The 19534-nt window shown below is 38.1% G+C and overlaps 1 protein-coding gene across 2 annotated transcripts in view; it reads left to right on the top strand.

Moving 5' to 3' along the window:
* The window catches only part of LOC136858315 (probable Rho GTPase-activating protein CG5521), a 709838-nt gene that overhangs the window by 178859 nt on the left and 511445 nt on the right, over positions 1-19534 (top strand). For both annotated transcript variants that reach the window (XM_067137762.2, XM_067137761.2), the window contains one exon: positions 17273-17441. In XM_067137762.2, the coding sequence (XP_066993863.2) occupies positions 17273-17441 (169 nt within the window). The remainder of the gene's footprint in view (positions 1-17272; positions 17442-19534) is intronic.

The following is a 19534-nucleotide window of genomic DNA, read 5'->3' as shown; positions in this document are numbered from 1 at the left end:
GATACAGAAGAGTAGACGAGACAAAATAAGGAATGAGAAAATCCGGGAAGAAATTGGAGTGGAAAAAATGAATGATAGAATAGAGAAGAGCCGACTAAGATGGTTTGGGCACATAAAGCATATGAGCGACAAAGGAATGCCAAAAAGGGTGATGGAAATGCAAATCCAAGGAAGGAGAGGCTGTGGACGACCACGATTGAGATGTAAGGATACCATCCAACGCAGCATTATAGAAAGAAACCTGGACTGGGACACAGTATTGGAGGAGGAGTGGTGGAAAGACCGAAGAATGTGGAGAGGAACCATATTTGCCCCTACCCGGCGACAGCTGGATAAAGGGAAATGATGATGATGATGATGATGATGGTATTTCTGTATCGGCTGTGTCCACAGTAACAAGGAAATGCACTTTTTACTTTTCCATAATTTCTGTCTGTCTGTCTGTACACGCATCACAAGAAAACGGCTGAAGAGAATTTCATGAAAATCGGTATGTAAAGTTGGAGAATGAGCCACTACAGTCTAGGCTATAAATCATTTTATTCACACTGAGCAAAATGGTAGTTTAGGGTAAAGCCTAAAATTTAATTCTCAAATGTTTATGTAATTAGTGGTCCTTTCAATAAATACTGCATAACTGAAGTTATATAGAATTAAATTTCCGATCATTTATGTTGTATACATTTTTTTTTTTTTCTAGTTGCTTTACATCACACTGACACAGATAGGTCTTATGGCGACGATGGGATAGGAAAGGCCTAGAAGTTCGAAGGTAGCAGCCGAGGCATTAATTAAGGTACAGCCCCAGAATTTGCCTGGTGTGAAAATGGGAAACCATCATCAAGGCTGCCGACAGTGGGATTGAACCCTCTATCTCCTGGATGCAAGCTTACAGCCATGTGCTTCTGACCACACGGCCAGCTCGCCCGCTTTTATTATTTTTAATACATTTTTACCGTACTGGCTATGATAACGGAGATATTCATGAATTTGTATTTTTGTTGCTAAGTCCATATCAACGCCAAGCCACGAGAAAATGGGTAAGCAGAATTTAATAAAAATTGGTGTATAGAGTTGGGGAATAAGAAACTACAGTGTAAGCTATGAACAATTTTATTCACCTTGGATGAAATGGTAGTTAAGGGGAAGGGCACCTAAAATTTAATTCTTAACTACCTATGTTATTGGTCCTATCGAAGAGTACTACTTAACAGAATTTGTAGAGAATATAATGTCCGACCATGTATGTTTTATACAGTTTTACCTACAGACTATGATAAAAGTGGTATTTGAGAGTCAGAAGAAAACTAAATGTGAAGGCATACAATATTGAAAGCTCATAAAATAGAACAACAATAACATTATGTTGACCATTGATGTTCTTGGTCTCTGTGATTACTTGTTGATTCATTTCGAAGACACAATCGCTCTATCTTCTATTCATCAAATGCAAGCAATCTACAATACATATTATCTTGGAATTTTATTGAATTCTCTACGAAACTTGTCTTTATCCTTTAGCCATCAGGATTATGTTGTTTCTGGTTCGCCATCAGCAGCTGTGGTTAGTCTCCATGGTTCGCCGATAGCCATCAAGATGTTGCCGGGAATGTTGCTTTCCTCTGCCGTCATCTTAGCTAGATTGACCCCGGACAGTTGGCCCATCTTCTCCTTGGAGATTCATGGCGGGCTTGTCTTGCGCAATTAGAAGAATAAAATACACAGATGACATCAGCTGAAACTTTATATCATAGTCAAAGCCTTCTAATGTTAGTATGTCATTAATAGTCAAGTTTATATAGGCTTTTCTTAAATTAGGCAGACCTCCAAAATGTCTACTGTAGCCTTAATTTCTTATATTCACTACAGTTGATAAATGAATTGATCTTTATAACTGTTGTGTTAGATCAAATTTCTCTTTTCTGAGCCAAGGCCTAGTCTTTGCCCTCTTCTTAGCATTTGGCTTATTCAACTTTTGCTGTATCTTACGTATTTGACGTGAATATTTTATTAATGATGTTGCATTTATACATAGTTTTCTCGTATAAATGTATCTTCTAAGTTCTTTCTTTTCTTCTATATAATTCTCAATTTTATATGGCGTGACTTGCTTCTTGATTAATTGCGTCCGCTTTCTAGAAGTGTCTGTTCATGTGTGAATTTTTTTAAATTTTAATGTTAGCGTTAACAATTCAAACTCTATTTTGTCATATGCACTGCCATCACGATTGTGACCGTTTCGTCTTTGCGTGATACTGGTTTTTTTTATTTTTTATTTTTACATTTTAGAACTTTATGCGTTGTTATTTAATTTAATTACCAGTAATCACATGCAAATTGACTCCAGCAAATTACTCCTAGAACAATTAATTGGCACACTATTGAGGGAAACACACTGAAGCAATTTTCTGTCAATTCTGTCAAGTACAGATATCAACAAGTCCTCACACTGATTGTTCACTTCACCATCACACCGTTGATTCTGTAAAGTACAGAGATCAGCAAGTCTGCACACTGATTATTCACTTTATCCTCACAAGGCAAGACTGACTACCCTCTCGTTCAAGTAGATTTCTAACAAGTTCAGATATTAACCATATCCACAGCTCACTGTAACAGTCACTCTAATCCACACTCTACACTCTCTCACTGACTCCCAGACTACACTCTCTCACTCCCACTTACTCCGGCTCTCACTCTGACCTCTCGGCCTGTCAGATCGATATATATATCGATATATATAATTCCATTGTGGAGTTTTATCTCCCGTATGCAGTTATCGGACTGTGCTTCATAAATGAGCTTCTGATAAGTTCACCTGCATACACCCCAGCGTCAGTGGGTAGGGTCTGACACATCCCACTCTGAAGAGTCTAGTGTCAGACCTAAGACGAAACGCTGGTTAATAGAGCAAACGCCGGAAAAGCCATCCATCTAATTTTTGATCTGATTTTTGATATGCTCTATTGGTGGAAAAGAATCTAATTCCCTCCATGGGAACTTAGAATTTCCATTTGGAATTGCTAGGCGGGCATTAATTCCATTGTGGAGTTTTATCTCCCGTATGCAGTTATCGGACTGTGCTTCATAAATGAGCTTCTGATAAGTTCACCTGCATACACCCCAGCGTCAGTGGGTAGGGTCTGACACATCCCACTCTGAAGAGTCTAGTGTCAGACCTAAGACGAAACGCTGGTTAATAGAGCAAACGCCGGAAAAGCCATCCATCTAATTTTTGATCTGATTTTTGATATGCTCTATTGGTGGAAAAGAATCTAATTCCCTCCATGGGAACTTAGAATTTCCATATATATACTGTTCGACAAAGTGTTTAGAAATATCAACTTCTGGAAATGTTCTTGCAATGGAACACATCCGAACATACAAGGAACAATTGATCGACGAGCCTCTCCATTGGATTAGATCAAACTCGAATATTCAGTTACATATACACAAACCACAGTGACAAAATCTACAAAATTCCTAATGCTCCTACATGTATCTGGATAATAAATCATTACAATAAGTTTTCAGAAACCTGCATATGTATCGGAATGATAGTGGATTATACCCAATATATGAATATTATCGAGTTTTCTACAGTTTTCAGCTACACAAATTTTGAAATTAGATATATTCACAATACGTATTTAGGTTATACAAACTTATAATACACTTAGCATTTAATAAAAGATAATTGAAATATATTAAACATAATAATTGAAGGTTTTACAAGTGTCACTTTACGAGTAGGATGGCGTACATACCACAAGCTTTTGACTTGCTTCCACGACTCAGTGTCTTCAGTTCAATTTAAGCAAAGGTCCATCAATTCAAAACACTTTTATAAATGATGTACGTTATTTAAACGTTAAAAACATGGTAGTAGTTTCGACCTACTGGTGTCCTCAGTCGCATCAGTTATTGCCTTGCTTTAGAGAATATGTACTCTGTTGGGTTCGAGATACAGATCCTTGTTGCCCGCTTCGTCGTACTGATGGTGTGGAGTTTGAGTGCGCAAGTAGTGATGAGAAATGTGTGATCTGAGCCACAGTCAACCCCGCCGTTTGGCCTTAGTGTTCATGACAAATGTTCTCCACATCCTTCTCATAGCACAAAGTCGATCTGATTCTTATGCGTTTTGTTGGGACTAGTCCAAGTTGATAGTTGGTGAGGGTGATGTTGGAATAGCATGTTTGCAATCACCAGGTTATGGCCTGTGGCAAACTACAGTAGGTGATCTCCCGTTTCATTTCTCTTGCCAAGTCCAAATTGACCTAGAACATCTCAAAACTGTGGATCTTTTTTGGTGCAGTCTACTTTCGTGTTGAAGTCCCCTAGGATATAGATGGGTTCCATCATCAGGATTTTCTCTATCTCCTCTCCAATCCTGTCATTCCAGTCGCATATTTTGCATGTTGTGCCTGGTTGCCTTCATTAACCAGCCCAGTAGCCCATTTCTCACTTCCTGACCCCAACTTGAAACAGCGCTGGTTGTTAGCCAGAGCACTCAGCAACATCAATCAATTATTGCTTCCTTTCACGACATGCACACATGCGAATGAGATAATCAGGTAGTTCCCCGTTGCCTGCCTGATTCTATGCCGTTGACTGGTTGATCCTGTTCATGTGCCTTTAGGGATGGTTTCGTATCCTAAGGCCAAGAGAGTTGCCTTTGTCAGTTCAGGATTGCTTGATTGCCTATCTCAGCAATCTCTCGGACTCCTTTGGCAGCCGCTCCTAACCTGGAGAATTAATGCTGCCGAGTGGAAATCAGTGGGATTTCCTCCACTGAACACCCTTCTAAGAAAGCTCATCTGCCCAAAGCTGTTGGCTCTTTTAGGGTGTCAGATTATTTCGTGTCACCCAACTCTCAGTGTTGAGTCGCTAGCTGTATGGTCTGATCCATATCGTAGCAGAGTTAACCTCTGGCTAGAGAACAGTACATGAATATGGTTGTTATGTCCAAATAATCCAGGAGCAGAAGAGTGAAGGCTCATAATACGTGCAGATCAACGACCAGCAGTTGAGCATGGAGGATGCTATAGTGTTCCAACTACTAATGAAGTCGCTGTTCTCTTAGTTAACAAAGATAAAGGACAAGAAATATTGTACTACAGAGCCCTGATGGACAATTGCGAGTGTCAGAATTGCGGATTCAACAAATTTGACCATTTTCGGTCCTTATTCAATCCGTATCGACTAAGTTCATACAAATGTACTACGGGTGATGGTTTGGTCTGTCCTGGGGGAATTTTGCTTTATGAGGTAGAAATTGCTGATGAAGGTAGTGGGAGCTCCCTAAACATGTACGAGTGAAATAATTGTACAAAATTGGGAACTTGATAATTATTATTATTTAGCGTATGGCTTATATGGACAATATCAGTAATGTATATACATATATATAGCTGAGAAACAAATTAATTTGTGCTTCACAATTGAATATCAAGTTTTTCAATCCAACGTACAGCTTCTGGAGATACCAGCAGGAAGTCATCTTCATCACCGTGATACGCTCGAATCTTACATTCCCTGACGATATGATGAACAGTCTGGTGTGGAGCTCTGCAGTCACAGTCTGGATTAGGTAGCTTTTTCCACTTATGGAGAGCGGCTCTGCACCGGCCATGTCCTGTTCTGATTCTATTCAGGGCAGTCCAGGTCTTGCGTGGTAGGTGGGATCCACTTGGAAGTTCGGGACCTGAGAAGAAGGTATGAAGGCGTACATCCGTTGCTGCTTCCCATCTACTTTTCCACTCATCAAGAGATTTGAAATCCTTAGCATCCATGTTAGCAGCATCACGCAGAGTTGGATGGCGTGATTTCAGTCTATTAAGATTCAGAAGTGGCAGGTCACTATTCACGGGTAGACTAGGATTTCTTGAGATCTTGTGGAATTCCTTCATAAAACTTGATAATATGTTGACAGGGCGGATCAAACCATCACTCGTATATTTATATGTCGGAAATGTCCAATAACGGACCATTTATATTGGTATCATATGACTTCCGAAGAGCTGCATCAAACCAGTCTATGGACTGATGACTCAAACAACAACATGACTTCCGTCACACATTTTGTGATGCTAACTTCTGTGATGCAAATTTTCTGTAGAGGACAAGGAAAGATAATGTATTAAGCGAGAAAACTTGATATTGAATACATGAGTAAAAACTATGCAGCAGGGATATGGAAATACTTGATAAGTTTTTATCCGACAGGAGTGCATTTTACGTTATGTATATGTGGGTACAGTGAAAGCTCTATCCACTGGAGTATTAAAAGGTGTGAAAACCATGGGAAAACAAAATAATATGAAAACCTTTTCTACTGGGGCTTGAAAAATAACAGTGTATTGAAAGGTGTTAAAAACACCAGGCAACAAATATGAAAACATTTACACTGGGGCCACAGAAGTATCGACTAAATTCCAGATCACACTGTTTCCAAAACAAATGTTAGTTGAAGCCTTATGTTTTGGACCAGTAGGTTATTACACATTGTTTTCCGGTCGCAGTCTTCAACCATAAATTATTTGGAGGTTACTCTCGACCTTGTGCGAGAGATTGACTTTGGCCGCCACTTTGAATGCAACAGAACTTAAACCAACTAACGTTGAAACTCGAAGTTCCAAATTTCAACACTTGTGCCACCTCTAAGCACTAAAGGATGGGGATGCCTGTTCACTTCATGAAGGATTTAAATTTTATCTTCATTAGTAAGAAATTTCACAACTCTCTCTAGATCTATAATGAGGCTACCACAAGACAAAGATGCACCATGCTAGTCAACTTCGCACTATTATATTCCTAATCCATAGCTAGACTGTCATGCAACAAATTCACTACCCTTCGTTGTACCACTCAACTCAGAATTAATTTCTGATTTCTGAATAGATTGTAAAATACAAGCACAAATATTCTCATTGGATTATACGAGGGCTATGAAAGTTTTTAGCAGAGTGTGAGATTTTTTTTTGCAAAACAACAATTACAGCTTTTTAAAATACTCTCCATTAACATGTATACATTTTTCCATTCTCTGAAACCACTTAGAAGACGACTCATTCCAAGCTTTTTTCAGGATATCGCTTAGTGCACTCTCATACGCTGCAATACCCTCTCCATCTGACGAAAACCGCTGCCCACAAAATTTTTCATTGGTCCTAGGGAACAGAAAGAAGTCACATGGGGCCAGGTCAGGTGAATGGGAGTGGTAACACTCGCACTTATTCCTCTTTCAAAAATTCCATTGTTCTAGTAGTCCTGTGCGCAGATGCATTGTCGTGATGCAGCAGAAGGTGCCCACTCTTCGACTTTGGGTGCTGTAACCTCCATGTGGCGAGGACTTTGACTGTACGACGTGTATCCAAGTTGCCACCATCTTCTTTCCAGAGCTCCGACTTCATCAAACTTTTGTGGGTAGTTTCTCCCCTGCAAAGCACCACACACATGACTCTCTCTTCGTTTCAGGATTGTACTGGTAGACCCATGTTTCATCACTTTTGACGATATTGTAGGTGTCTTGGGACTGTCCGTCATTGAATTTTTCTAGCATGAAACGACACCAGTCCACTCTCGCCTCATTTTGGCTTTCTGTCAAGAATTGTGACACTCATCGGACCCATCTCTTGTGGTAAGGCCTAAATAATGGTGAACGATGGTCTATGCTACTGTTAACCCAACAATATTTAGGGTGCCTTCATTGTCACAAAATGTAAGATACGGATCTTCTTTGATCATTTTCCTCACAGCATCAATGTTTTCCTGAATCACAGCTGTTGCTGGGTGACCAGGACAAGGTTAATCTTCAATTGACTGCCGACCCCTTGAAAACTCGTGAAACCAATTTCCAACTGTGCCCCTAGAAGGGGGAAGCCTCACCAAAAACACATAGCAAAGAAGAATGGCATTCTTCGGCATTTAAAATTCTTTTTATAATCATAACAAATAATTGCGTGAAAGTAGCAGTGCGACAGATCCATCTTGCACAGTGTCTGACTCAGCACTGCCTGTGCTTTCTTCCTGCACTGTGGAGGAACCTCCCCTGGGAGAGGTTGCATGCGCATGTTCTAAGATTGAGAAATACAGCTTTTTCAAATGAAATTCCATTGTCCTCAGAATTACAGTATATGGGCTGCTAAAAACTTTTGGCATAGCCTTTGTACAGCAATCTCTCTGCCAACTGGCAAGTAAAATTGAACATTCACAATTTTTATCATATCAAAGCATAAATTCACTTAAAGTGCTCCAGCTCATGTACAAGACTAATACGCCGCTAACACGTAGCTATCTGTAGACATTTTGCATGAACTATTTTAAATGTGACAATTTACGAATTTTATCTAGTCTGTGTGTCTTGTTGCTATATGCAAATCTATTCACTTGTTTGGTTTTATCTATGGCTGATGATGTTTTTCACATTGGGGCTGATGACCTTAGATGTTAGGCCCCTTTAAACAAGCATCATCATCATCATCAAGTTTTTCACATTTAAAAATGACATCCAGCAGTTGTTCGTTAAGCATTTTATTTAGAATACGGCAGATAATCTCCAGCAAAGAGTCAGTATGCCACCATCAACAACACTTACAGCAATTTTGAAATTATGCAGAATGGATCACTTTACAAAAACATTTTGTTACGAAGTGCCATAATACTATACCTGTGTCAGTAATAAATTATCAAGAAGCAACAGGGACAAGACAGCGAAAGACATCCCAGCATTAAGAACTCTGCACTTGGCAAAATGTACAGTTTCCATCCCAATCACTCCCAGTGCTTTCATTTGAGATTGCTACTACAACATACCCATGATAACAGGCTCTCAGTGATCAGGTAATGACTACATATCAAGCAGCTTCCAAAAAACATGGTCTTCTTGGAAATGTTGAGCATTGGGAGCATTAGTTTATTAAATATCTTTCTATAACCATAAGGTCAAAGAGTACCACAACCAATAGATATTTCACAATTTATTAATTAATGAATAAATTTATTTATTTGGTTTTAAACTTTTTTTTTTTTTTTTTTCTTCAGTTAAATGAAAACAGGGTAGCTTCAAGATGGTTGTTTTAAGTCTATAGGTGTGGATTATGAAGATTGCTATCGACCCCTTTAATGTAACAATATAAATGGTCCGTTATTGGACATTATAAATTTTCCAGCTAACTCATTCCTGGATGCCAGCATTTTGCCCCCGTATGCTAGGTTGGGCTCTTTAGTTCGCACCTACCAGGACGCTGGCTAGTGCATACCGTGGAGGCCGCTGCGTAGCCTACTTGAAGCCATCGGCAGTGCCAATGCGCTATGAGAGACTTTGTCTCTTTACCAATCAACATCTATGTTATCTGATGGCCAAGCGGCATCAATTTTTGGTAAAGAGACAAAGTCTCATAGTGCATTGACACTGATGAGCCCAACCTAGCACACAAGGGCGAAATGCTGGCAACCAGGAATGAGTTAGCTGGAAAATTTATAATGTCCAATAACGGACCATTTATATTGGTATTATAAATTTACTCATTCGTAGAGGCATGATTTTTTCGCATTAATTTTTTAACAATTTCGCGAGAAGGATAATAATTTTCGCGTTATTTCACGAAATAGACATTGCCGTATCACTTTAATTTCGCTTCAGTGAAATTCTAAAATTAATCATTAAAGGTTTCATTATTATGGTTCTGAATTACTTATATGAATGGTAGATGTATAAATTACTAGTAAGCATCCAATATTATTTAATTTTATTCCTGATTATGATTACATAGCACTTACATTACAGTATCATTGGGCCATCCTAACCATTTCTTACTTTGTGAAAAGATAACATAGCGCATGTTACAATGGAGCTCTCTTTCATTAGTCGTCTCCGGTCATTGACAGTCAAATTGTACTTCGAAAAAAATCGCTCTGCATCAACGGATGAACAGGGAACCCAAATAGACTTTGAAACAGAATTTGCAAATTTCAGGTGCATTAATTTTAATGCTAGCAGTGACTGAATTATTTCAACTTGTTGATCGGGATTTTCTTCAATTTGTTTTAGCAGAATATCTTTAAAAGCAAGGTACCCAGCAATAATATCAGACTGCTTCAACATTTTAAAGCCAGACAATTTTTGTACTTTTTCGCTCAGTGATGAAACATTTGTATAGTTTGATTGAATTACATTAGTTGGATGAAACAAATCAAAAATCCAAATAAAATGTTAGCATCACTTGGGGAAATGTGCTTTTCAATTTTCTTTACAACTAAGGCACTAACATTTTGGAAGAGTAGAGTCGCTTCACTTTTTAACGATTCACTAAACCCTTCAATAATCTTACTAACTAGTTTACCAGCATGGCCAGAAGCAATTACATTCATTTTATCTTTCAGTTCTGTTATTTTCGAAACAAGCAAGTGAGAATATGGATAATTAGACCCTTCTAATTCCAAAACAACGTCTGCAATAAACTTGCAATTTTCAAAAACAAATGCTGCTTGGGATTTTACCAGGTTGCAAAATCTGGCATCTTCCATTTCTGCCAACCAGTTTACCACTGGTACAGGTTTCAGTGACAACTGTTTGAAAAATGAGTGGAGGATATCTACATTTGTATGTATGTAAGAGGCAGCTTTAAACCAACTTCCCCATCTACTCAACACAGGCTCGGGATACAGTGAAATTGACATATCTGGGAAGTTTTCGTCTAGGTATGAACGAAACATGTGTTTGATTTTCCTTGACATATGGTAACAGTTCTTTGTTTTTGACACAGTGGCATTAAGTTTTTTCAAATTCTTTTGCAGGACATCACCGAACAAACTGAATTTATGAGCCCAGCAAGTGATGTGAATTAAATTTTCTCCCATAATTCCCTTAAGCAGTTCACAACATTTTAACATATACGGTGCGGAATCAGTTATCACATACCTTACATTCTCATGGTTAATTTCAAAATTATGCAAAACATGCAGGATTGCTTGAGAACACGTTCTGCTGTTCGCAGCATCTAGAAACGCACATTCTAACAAAAATATTTCCTGTTCAGATTCTGGATCTTGAGTTTTGATCAAGATTGCAAACACACAGTGGCCTGACGAGTCGGTAGTTTCGTCGCAGATAAGAGCCAAGTCCGTTTTCCCTTCCAAAGATTGTTTTATGCTTGCTAGTATTTCATTTGAGCAACGGGGGACGTTTTGTTTCCTTAGTTGGTTGGCTGTGGGAATGTCTCCAGATCCTAACCAATAGAAAAAAGAAAAATCTTCATCAGAAAAAGGTCTTAGAAAACCTAGTCTTACTATCACTGATCGTTGATTGTGGAGGTTTAATTGATAGACTGTACATACCTGGTACATACTTTTGAAGCCATTTCCGGACTGCAGGGTCGTCTACCTTCTCCAGCGGGATGTTGACTTTGAGTAGCATCGCTGTTGTTTCATGAATAAATTCTATTTTTTCACTCTTGGCTTTCTTTTGCATATCTAATGAGTGTTCTATTGTTGCCTGCCGTTTCACTGTTGGAGTGCTAAATTTACGTTCTGAATGTTCCTTATTTTTAAAACAATGTTTTGAGACAGTATCTTTCTCCTCCCACTCGATACGAACATTACAAAATTTACACATTAAAATATTGCTTTCCGAAACGTATAAACCTTCACTTGCAAACTGTTTAGCTCTGCTGTGCACCGTAACACTTGTCGAGCGACCCATCTTGCTACTGTCTGTGACCACTTTCTTAATTTTACCTGACCACGAAGCCAATATACACCAGTGCTGCTTATAGACGTCATTAGGGATTCCAGGATTGCACAGTGCCGTGAGGAGACAGGCTGGGGTGGGATTACCAGCCACCACAAGAACAACATTCCAAACATTTCGTTTGGCAAGAAGCATGGAGCCCACCCCTCTTCTTTGCTGCCATGTCTTAAAGAGATTTTCCAGAACATTAATGATAATTGATAACATATTTCTTTCCTGTAGATGAATCATTGTTCGCTCTTCATTTTCTTTTCATACATAATCTTGGAACAAAATGTTAAGTTCGTTATTCACTACATATTTTGCTGTAATATCGCGCTTATCGCGAAATAATTGAATTTCGCTGTTAAAAGGCCTTGTCGCTTTAATTCGTGAACATAATATCCATATTTTCTTAACCCCTCATTCGGGACAAATATTTCAGATTCCCTATGAGAATCAACATCTATGTCACCCTTTAATGTGGCTGTCGCAATTGAGTGGAGAAGGTCAGGTCTTGGTCCAAATCTTTTCAAGAAGCCCATGAGTAGCTGGGGAATGGTCCCTTGGCACAGATATTGAGACCAGTGATGCTTATATAGACTGAAGCTTCTATATTTCTTTGTAGTAAGGTACTGTTGTTTCATAGATTGATCTTTCTCCAAGGTCAGGGCATCAAGTGTCTTCATTTGTCTCGAAATGGATAGTCAGGTTGATTATGTAGCCTATGGGTGTGTGAGGGATGATGGTGGTGATGTTGATTGGTCTGTTGCTCCCATCATTGGTTGCGCAGCCTTTAAAAGGACATGCGTGTTTCCATATCTCTGTGACAGTGTTGACAGAGGCTATTGTCTTGAGATCTGCTTGGTACAGAGTGTATGGCTGACATATTTTCAGCCATTTGTAGATGCAGTGAATTCCCAATCACCTCTTCAACTGAGAGAATTATTTGTGATCATTTTATTTGTTTTATCAACTGTCTGATCCTCTTAAATAATTAGATGCTTTTTAAGAAAAACTTTGCTATGACGATTTAATAAACTAATCAAGATGTAGATCATTTTTGTAGTTGTTGATTTTTTAGCTCATATGTCAGAATGACTTCAGACTCGCCGTCGTGAGGTACCTCAGTTTTGCAGCTGGCTTACCTCTGTCAATCTTGAGCTGGTTGCTTTGCCCCTTCATAGCTTTACAGACTGGTGTTCTTAAGGAATGCCTTAATGAAGATCTTTCTTGGTCTTCCCGAGAGGCAGTGGCCTGCTTTTTTTTTTTTTTTTACCTTTGATCACTTCAGTTTTCAAACTTCTGTGCTTAAGCCTGTGGCCTATCCACACGAGCTGTCATTTCCTAATTTTGACTTAACATTGTCATTTAACATCTCAGCATTGATCATTCTCCTTGTTCTACATACTTTCTGAATTTGACTCCAGCACCACATAGTTTACGGTCGCCTACAACTCTGTACCCTTCTCACTGTATATGGATAGCATATCTACTGTTTATACCTCTTCATAGGCAATAACAGTCACACATCCACACAAGTGCCACATGAGGGTTAGCCCTAAGGTTTCTTCACTTGGGAGTATGGGTTGGCAACCATGGGGCCCTTAACCCAGTCTTGGCATTGCTTCCACCAAATACAGTAAAGACAATACGCGACACTTACGGATTTCGCGTTGCTAAAATGGGAGACAATTCGACGGTGGCACTCCTAGTGACTTGACCTGAACAAATCGCGCTAAATTCAAATAACAATGGAAATGTATGTACGGAAATGGATAAATAAATTACGTCCAGAAAGAAAGTGTTATTGAGATATTAACTTCTAAGTTGCTGAAGCAATTCTGGATAAATGAATGAAGAATTATTTAAAAGGTTATTATTCAAAGACTGAAATTAGACACATAAACAAGATATGAAGTGGGCTGCTGTGAAATGGCTTGATCTTTAATTTATGCATTACTTTTTTAGCTTTAGCATTCCTGCCTGAACGTTTACGGTTGGATTTGTCTTTTTTCTCATTTTAAAAACATTTTATCATCACATTAAGACACTTGTCAATAAAAATATCAGCACATTCCTTACACACATGATGCAATGAATTAACAATTAAAATCTGGACAATTTTCCTCTTAATATGAAGCCTACTAACAGAAAGAAGATCTATAAAATCCCGGCTTTAATCTGAGAAGAGGGATAAAAGAAAGAAAAGTATGAAAATGTTGTCGATAGTGATGCTTTAAGGAATATTTACGTACAATTAAGCAAAATTGTAACATACCCTTGGCTGTATTGTCGACGATTTCTAAAGTCACTGGCCTGGAAATGATCTGAACAGATCTTATAATTCTTCTTCTTCTTCTTGAGGCGCCTTCTCCTAGCGGAGGTTGGCGGTCCACATAGCCAGCTCTGGACGTGATGTTGCAGCATGGAAAGCATCTTCTGAAGTGCAGTTGTGCCATCTTCGGATGTCCTTCAGCCATGAATTCTTCCTCCTGCCAACAGACCTTTTCCCCTGTATTTTACCTTCAATGATGAGTTGTAATAGCTGGTACTTCTCGCCTCTCATAATGTGTCCTAGATATTGGGTTTTTCTTTTTTTAACAGTAAGTAATAGTTCTTTTTGTTTCTTCATGCGATGAAGGACTTCATCATTTGAAATTTTCAGCACCCACGGTATTCGGAGCAGGCGGCGATATAGATACATTTCAAAAGCATCAATTCTTTTTTCTAGATTTTGGTCAAGGGTCCAGCTTTCACATCCAAAGAGAAAAATGGAGAATACATATCACCGAATCATTCGCATTCTTAATTGCACACTTAGGTCTGATTTTGTAAATAGCTGTTTCATGCTAAAAAAATTGCCTCCTGGCCTGTTCTATTCTAGATTTTATCTCCCTCTTGGAATCACATTCCTCATCTAGCACAGTACCCAAGTATTTGAAGGAGGATACTTGTTCAATCTTAGTGCCGTTTATTGACAGGGTTGCTGGAATTTTCTTTTAGAGAAGACTACAACTTTGGTCTTGGAAGCGTTGACAAACAGGCCAAACTCTTCACTGAGCTGGACTAATTTGTCTATCATGCGTTGGAGCACAGGTAATTCATTTGCTATGACAACAGTATCATCTGCGTACCTGATATTTATAACTATTCTTATATAAGCGTAACGTCCCTTCTTTCTTGTACACCTTATCCAAATCGCTTCTGTCACATTTCAAAACCCACAGATCACACCAACAACACATTGGTATTTCGGTATTGAAGGTTAACTGCTGCACTATAGAATAAAATATGTGTATTACATTTTATGCCAGTTAAAATATGGGTCGAGCTGGTCAGAAGATTATGAAGTATTATAAAAATCTCTGTCACTGGAAGAATATATATGCAAACACAATATTACTTACATGTTCTTGTCACGAGGGAACCTGAAGAACGACTGCGCATTTTTCTCTACTTCGTAATTACTGCGGCCAAACACAGCAAATACCTTTCCCTTCATGTTGAGAGGAGATCAAGGAATGACACACGTTACTATTTAATTACGTCAACTCGCTGAAAACGCATAAATAACACCAAAAACTTCACACAAAAATACACGTGCTCTTATGAGAGAATCAGTACTGTTCAGGTCTATCCGCTAGAGTGAGCTCCAATAGTTGTCCCTCGATATCTCGCTCAGTGTCGCGTATTGTCTACTGTATTTGCTCCCACTTAATAGGGCCAGGCTCCTCACTGTCATATATCCTATCCGACCTCTCTTGGTCAAGTCTTGTTCATTTCCAACCCCAAAGGGATTAGAGCAAAAGGCTCTTCTTCTTCTTCTTGAGGCGCCGTCTCCTAGCGGAGGTTGGCGGCCCACATAGCCAGCTCTGGACGTGATGTTGCAGCATGGAAAGCATCTTCTTATTTTCATGCCCCTCATAACCCTTGTCTTTCTTTGGACGATACCTTCATTTTTTGAAGTATCGGACCCCTTCCATATAGAGGATGGTTGCCTAGTTTTACTTCCTCTTGAAACAATAACCACCACCCCACCAGGTTAAAGCTGTCAGCCTTTTGATATCTTTCTTATTGAGCATCTAGGTTTTGACAGAGTACAATGCAGCTGAGCAAACATATACGTTCACATTATTCATTTTTGTAGGCTCAGGACATTTCACTTTGGCATAACAGGGATTGCTTATCTGAGGATGCTTGCTTTGTCTTAGTCCTAAATTTATAATGTTCTGTGATAATGTGGCCAAGGCTCAGTATTTGAATTGAGTTACCTTCTGTACTGACCCATCTGTTTGCACTTGTCATGTGCAAGTATTCTTTCTGACACTTTAGTTTTACTGAAGTTGAGAACTTTAGACTACATAATCACGGGAATAGAACCAGCTTTTGGGTGGTTCTATTCCCATGATTATAAGATCTGCGGCCGTGAAAGCCTTTTTTGATATTTAGACTACATGTTTTTTAAAATTTATATCATTTTCTGGAGAATAATGATGAATTTGTGCATAAAGTGCTGTCCTTTGAGGAAAACATTATTTTCTGTGTTTACTTTCTTCAGCATAGCATGTCAACGGTTTTCCCATCCAAAAATAAAAGTATGCCATTTTCAGTTTTGAAAAGAGAAAATTGAACTAATTGCTTTAAGTGATTATTGAAATAAATTTTATGCTCAGAACTCCCAGATTTTAAGCTTTATTTTGCTTTGAGCGTTATGTTTTTCAGTAGACTTGAATGGAGTTAACTCTTCGTCTGTATATTGTCAGCATTGCTAAGTACATTAGCGACACAGGAAGGATTTCTCTTTACTAGAAATATAAAAAAATGTTTTTTGCTTTCATACTTGGTCTTCACTTACCTTAATTAAAATTAAATAAGGCTACGGGAAATAAGTCTGAGGCCTTTGAAAAATGTGTGTACCGCTAAATGCTGAAGATACCATTCACAGCAAAAGAATGACTGAAGAAGTTCTGAGACGGGTTAACTCTGTCTGATACCTGTAAGGCACAGTAACAAGAACAACAGTACTGTATATGTGGGCCAAATTGGGAGGAATACAGATTATCAGCTACTGCAGTTTATTAAAAAATAAAAGAAAAAGGATGTAGGGAAAAGAAGAAAATAATAGCTATGGAATATTAGAGAATGGATTGGCTTGCTTACCATTGGAAGTCTGATATATGCAGCAATGAACTGAAAAGAAATGAAATGGTTACAATTCAGTAACTTACAAATACAATTCCTTTCTGTAATATCTGTGTTAATTGCTGTCCCACCAGGAAGAGGAAATACTGCCAAGACCAGAGTTAATGACATCCCTAATTGTCCACCCACCATTAATGAATATACAGTGTCATTTCATGCATAAACTATTGAAATTTTTAATGTTAGAATGTTGTATTTCCCTGTAGTTAAGATTCATGATTTTTGTTCATTTCTTTGGTAGGTGCTGTTTTCCATTGTTGCTTTCTACACAGTTTCTCTTTGTAAAGCTTACCTATTTTCCTGTTCTGAAAATTACTGTGTGGATGTTTTTTAAATCAGATCTACCAGTACTTCGTAAACCTTCTCCCGGAATAGCAGACACTCCAGAGGGACGGCGACGACAGGATCCATATGTTGCATGCCGAGTTGCGGTGATAAAATGGGTGGCATGGTTTACCCATGTCACCAAAAAGGGAGATCCTCCGTTTGTACAGCCTCAATCTTCTAGGTAAATGCTTTGTTGTTGTTGTTGTGTTTTATTTCATTATGGTTTATTACAAGTAATGAACTTCATTCTGGTTCCTTATTGACTTTAAATATCTAAGATAAAATTCTAAAAGAATTTCATTGTATAAAGTCCACCTGTTCAATACACATTTGCCATTTAATAAATGGTCTGTCTAAAAAGCTACATAGAACATGTTTCAACCTAACCCAGAGAGCTTCATCAGCTAAAATAACATAAAGAAGAAAGACATATACAAAAAACAGTCATTCATAAGAAACTTGAGATAACAAATGCTATGGAAATCTCTGTTTAAAATGTACATAGCTTCATTCTCAAAATATAATCAACAAATGCAATGGAAATCTGTGTTTAAAATGTACCTAGCTTCAAACTTGGGTGAATTTAGTTGTAAGTGTGGGTCCAACCATATTTAATATACCTATTGGTTGGCTGGAGGAAATATTTAAACATTGTGGAGACTGTTAAATGATGTTCTATTTTTGATGCTTCTGGAAACGGAGTTAAGTTTTAAAAAATCCGTTGCATTTCTTCATGGAGAATACAAGTACAGCCAGGATTTCCTCTTTCCTCCAGCCCTGTGCTTGTATAGATCAGGTTGGGTCGGTGTTGACCTTCACACTGACTGGCGACCATTCTAATGTGGATGGTGCTGAATGCATATTTTATCTATAAGGAAAACTCCTCTACAAAGAAAGTGACAAAGTTAAAATTTACATCCTCCATTATTCTTGAACTCTAAAATGAATGGATGTCAGAAAAGAACCTCTTATCTCCAGCACAACATCTGACAGATCTAAGTCCTTCCGGAGCGCTACTGGAAAACTTCCAGGAGGTAACCTAAAATGATGTGCCGTGTGTAGCAAGAAAGATGGTGGACCAGTAGAGAGATTCCATTTACATTGCATAAAGTGCAAACGGGGGCTCCACCCATTATGCTTGGGAGTCCACAACTGTACATGATTTTCTTGTAGATAGTGTTAAATCAATTTCAATAAATACTAGGCAGAATATCTCTGGATTCTTTTACATCTGAATACGAGCAAGTACACATCATTCTTCTTTCTTAGGTGAGGGCCTATGTATTTCATTTAACTTTTATAGGTCTTAACTTTAAAAAAATGTAATCTGCTCTGAGCTAATTGCACACGAAAAAACATTTTCTTCCCCAAATGTTGGTATTATTTCCTATCAGTATCAATACAGTCAAACTTTCTGAGCAATTTGAGACAATAATCAATTACAGTAGAACCTCGATAATTCAAAATCAGTTAATTCAAAGTTCCGCCTAATTCAAAGAAGCGCTCGTTCTCGGAAACATGAGGTACGGTTTTGTATGTTATTTAAATTGTTTAATTCAAAATATGGATAATTCGTAATTTGAAGAATAATGTCGATCCCCTTACTGAAATTCAGACTTTTAATTCAAACTGCCTTTATATTAAAATTGTTTTTTTTTTTTTTTTTAAGAGTAATTTAAATTCGAAATTTATCTGTATCGTGATAGAATGTGGGGTAGATTTCAGTATTTTCACTCACTTCGGTGTGTCTACAGTGTGCTTCATATTTGCTCAGTTGGAGTGAAATCGTAATTGTTTTGTGTTCAGCGTTTTAAGGAACACCATAATATCACTTAGCGGGCAGTGTGCGGAGAGGCAATATCCACGAACATCGGCTGGTCATCTTTGTGTGAGATACCTTGTACATTGCAAGTAATCCTGCTCATGGTCCGTATTGATATTTATCTCGAGAATGCACAATTATGTAGTCAATTAGATGCCAATGTTTTGATTTTGGATATTGGATGGTGTTTTAATCCTTAAATGCGCAAATTTATTATTTCTTTTAAATATGATGGTTTTTCATTCCAAAATGATACATTATTATCCAAAAGATATTTTTAAAAATATTTGAAAAATATTTTAAAATTTATTTGGATCAGTCAAAATGTTAAGAGTTTTGAATGTTTTTACTTACTGGTATGTGCAAAGCTGTACGATTACTGTAGGTACTGCCACACAAGTAGGGATGTCCTTACTCATGAATTCTCTGAGGTGAACAACATTTTAATTGTT

Source organism: Anabrus simplex, chromosome 1 (genome assembly GCF_040414725.1).
Source record: "Anabrus simplex isolate iqAnaSimp1 chromosome 1, ASM4041472v1, whole genome shotgun sequence".
Taxonomy (NCBI): domain Eukaryota; kingdom Metazoa; phylum Arthropoda; class Insecta; order Orthoptera; family Tettigoniidae; genus Anabrus; species Anabrus simplex.
This window is presented reverse-complemented; position numbering and strand designations above follow the sequence as displayed.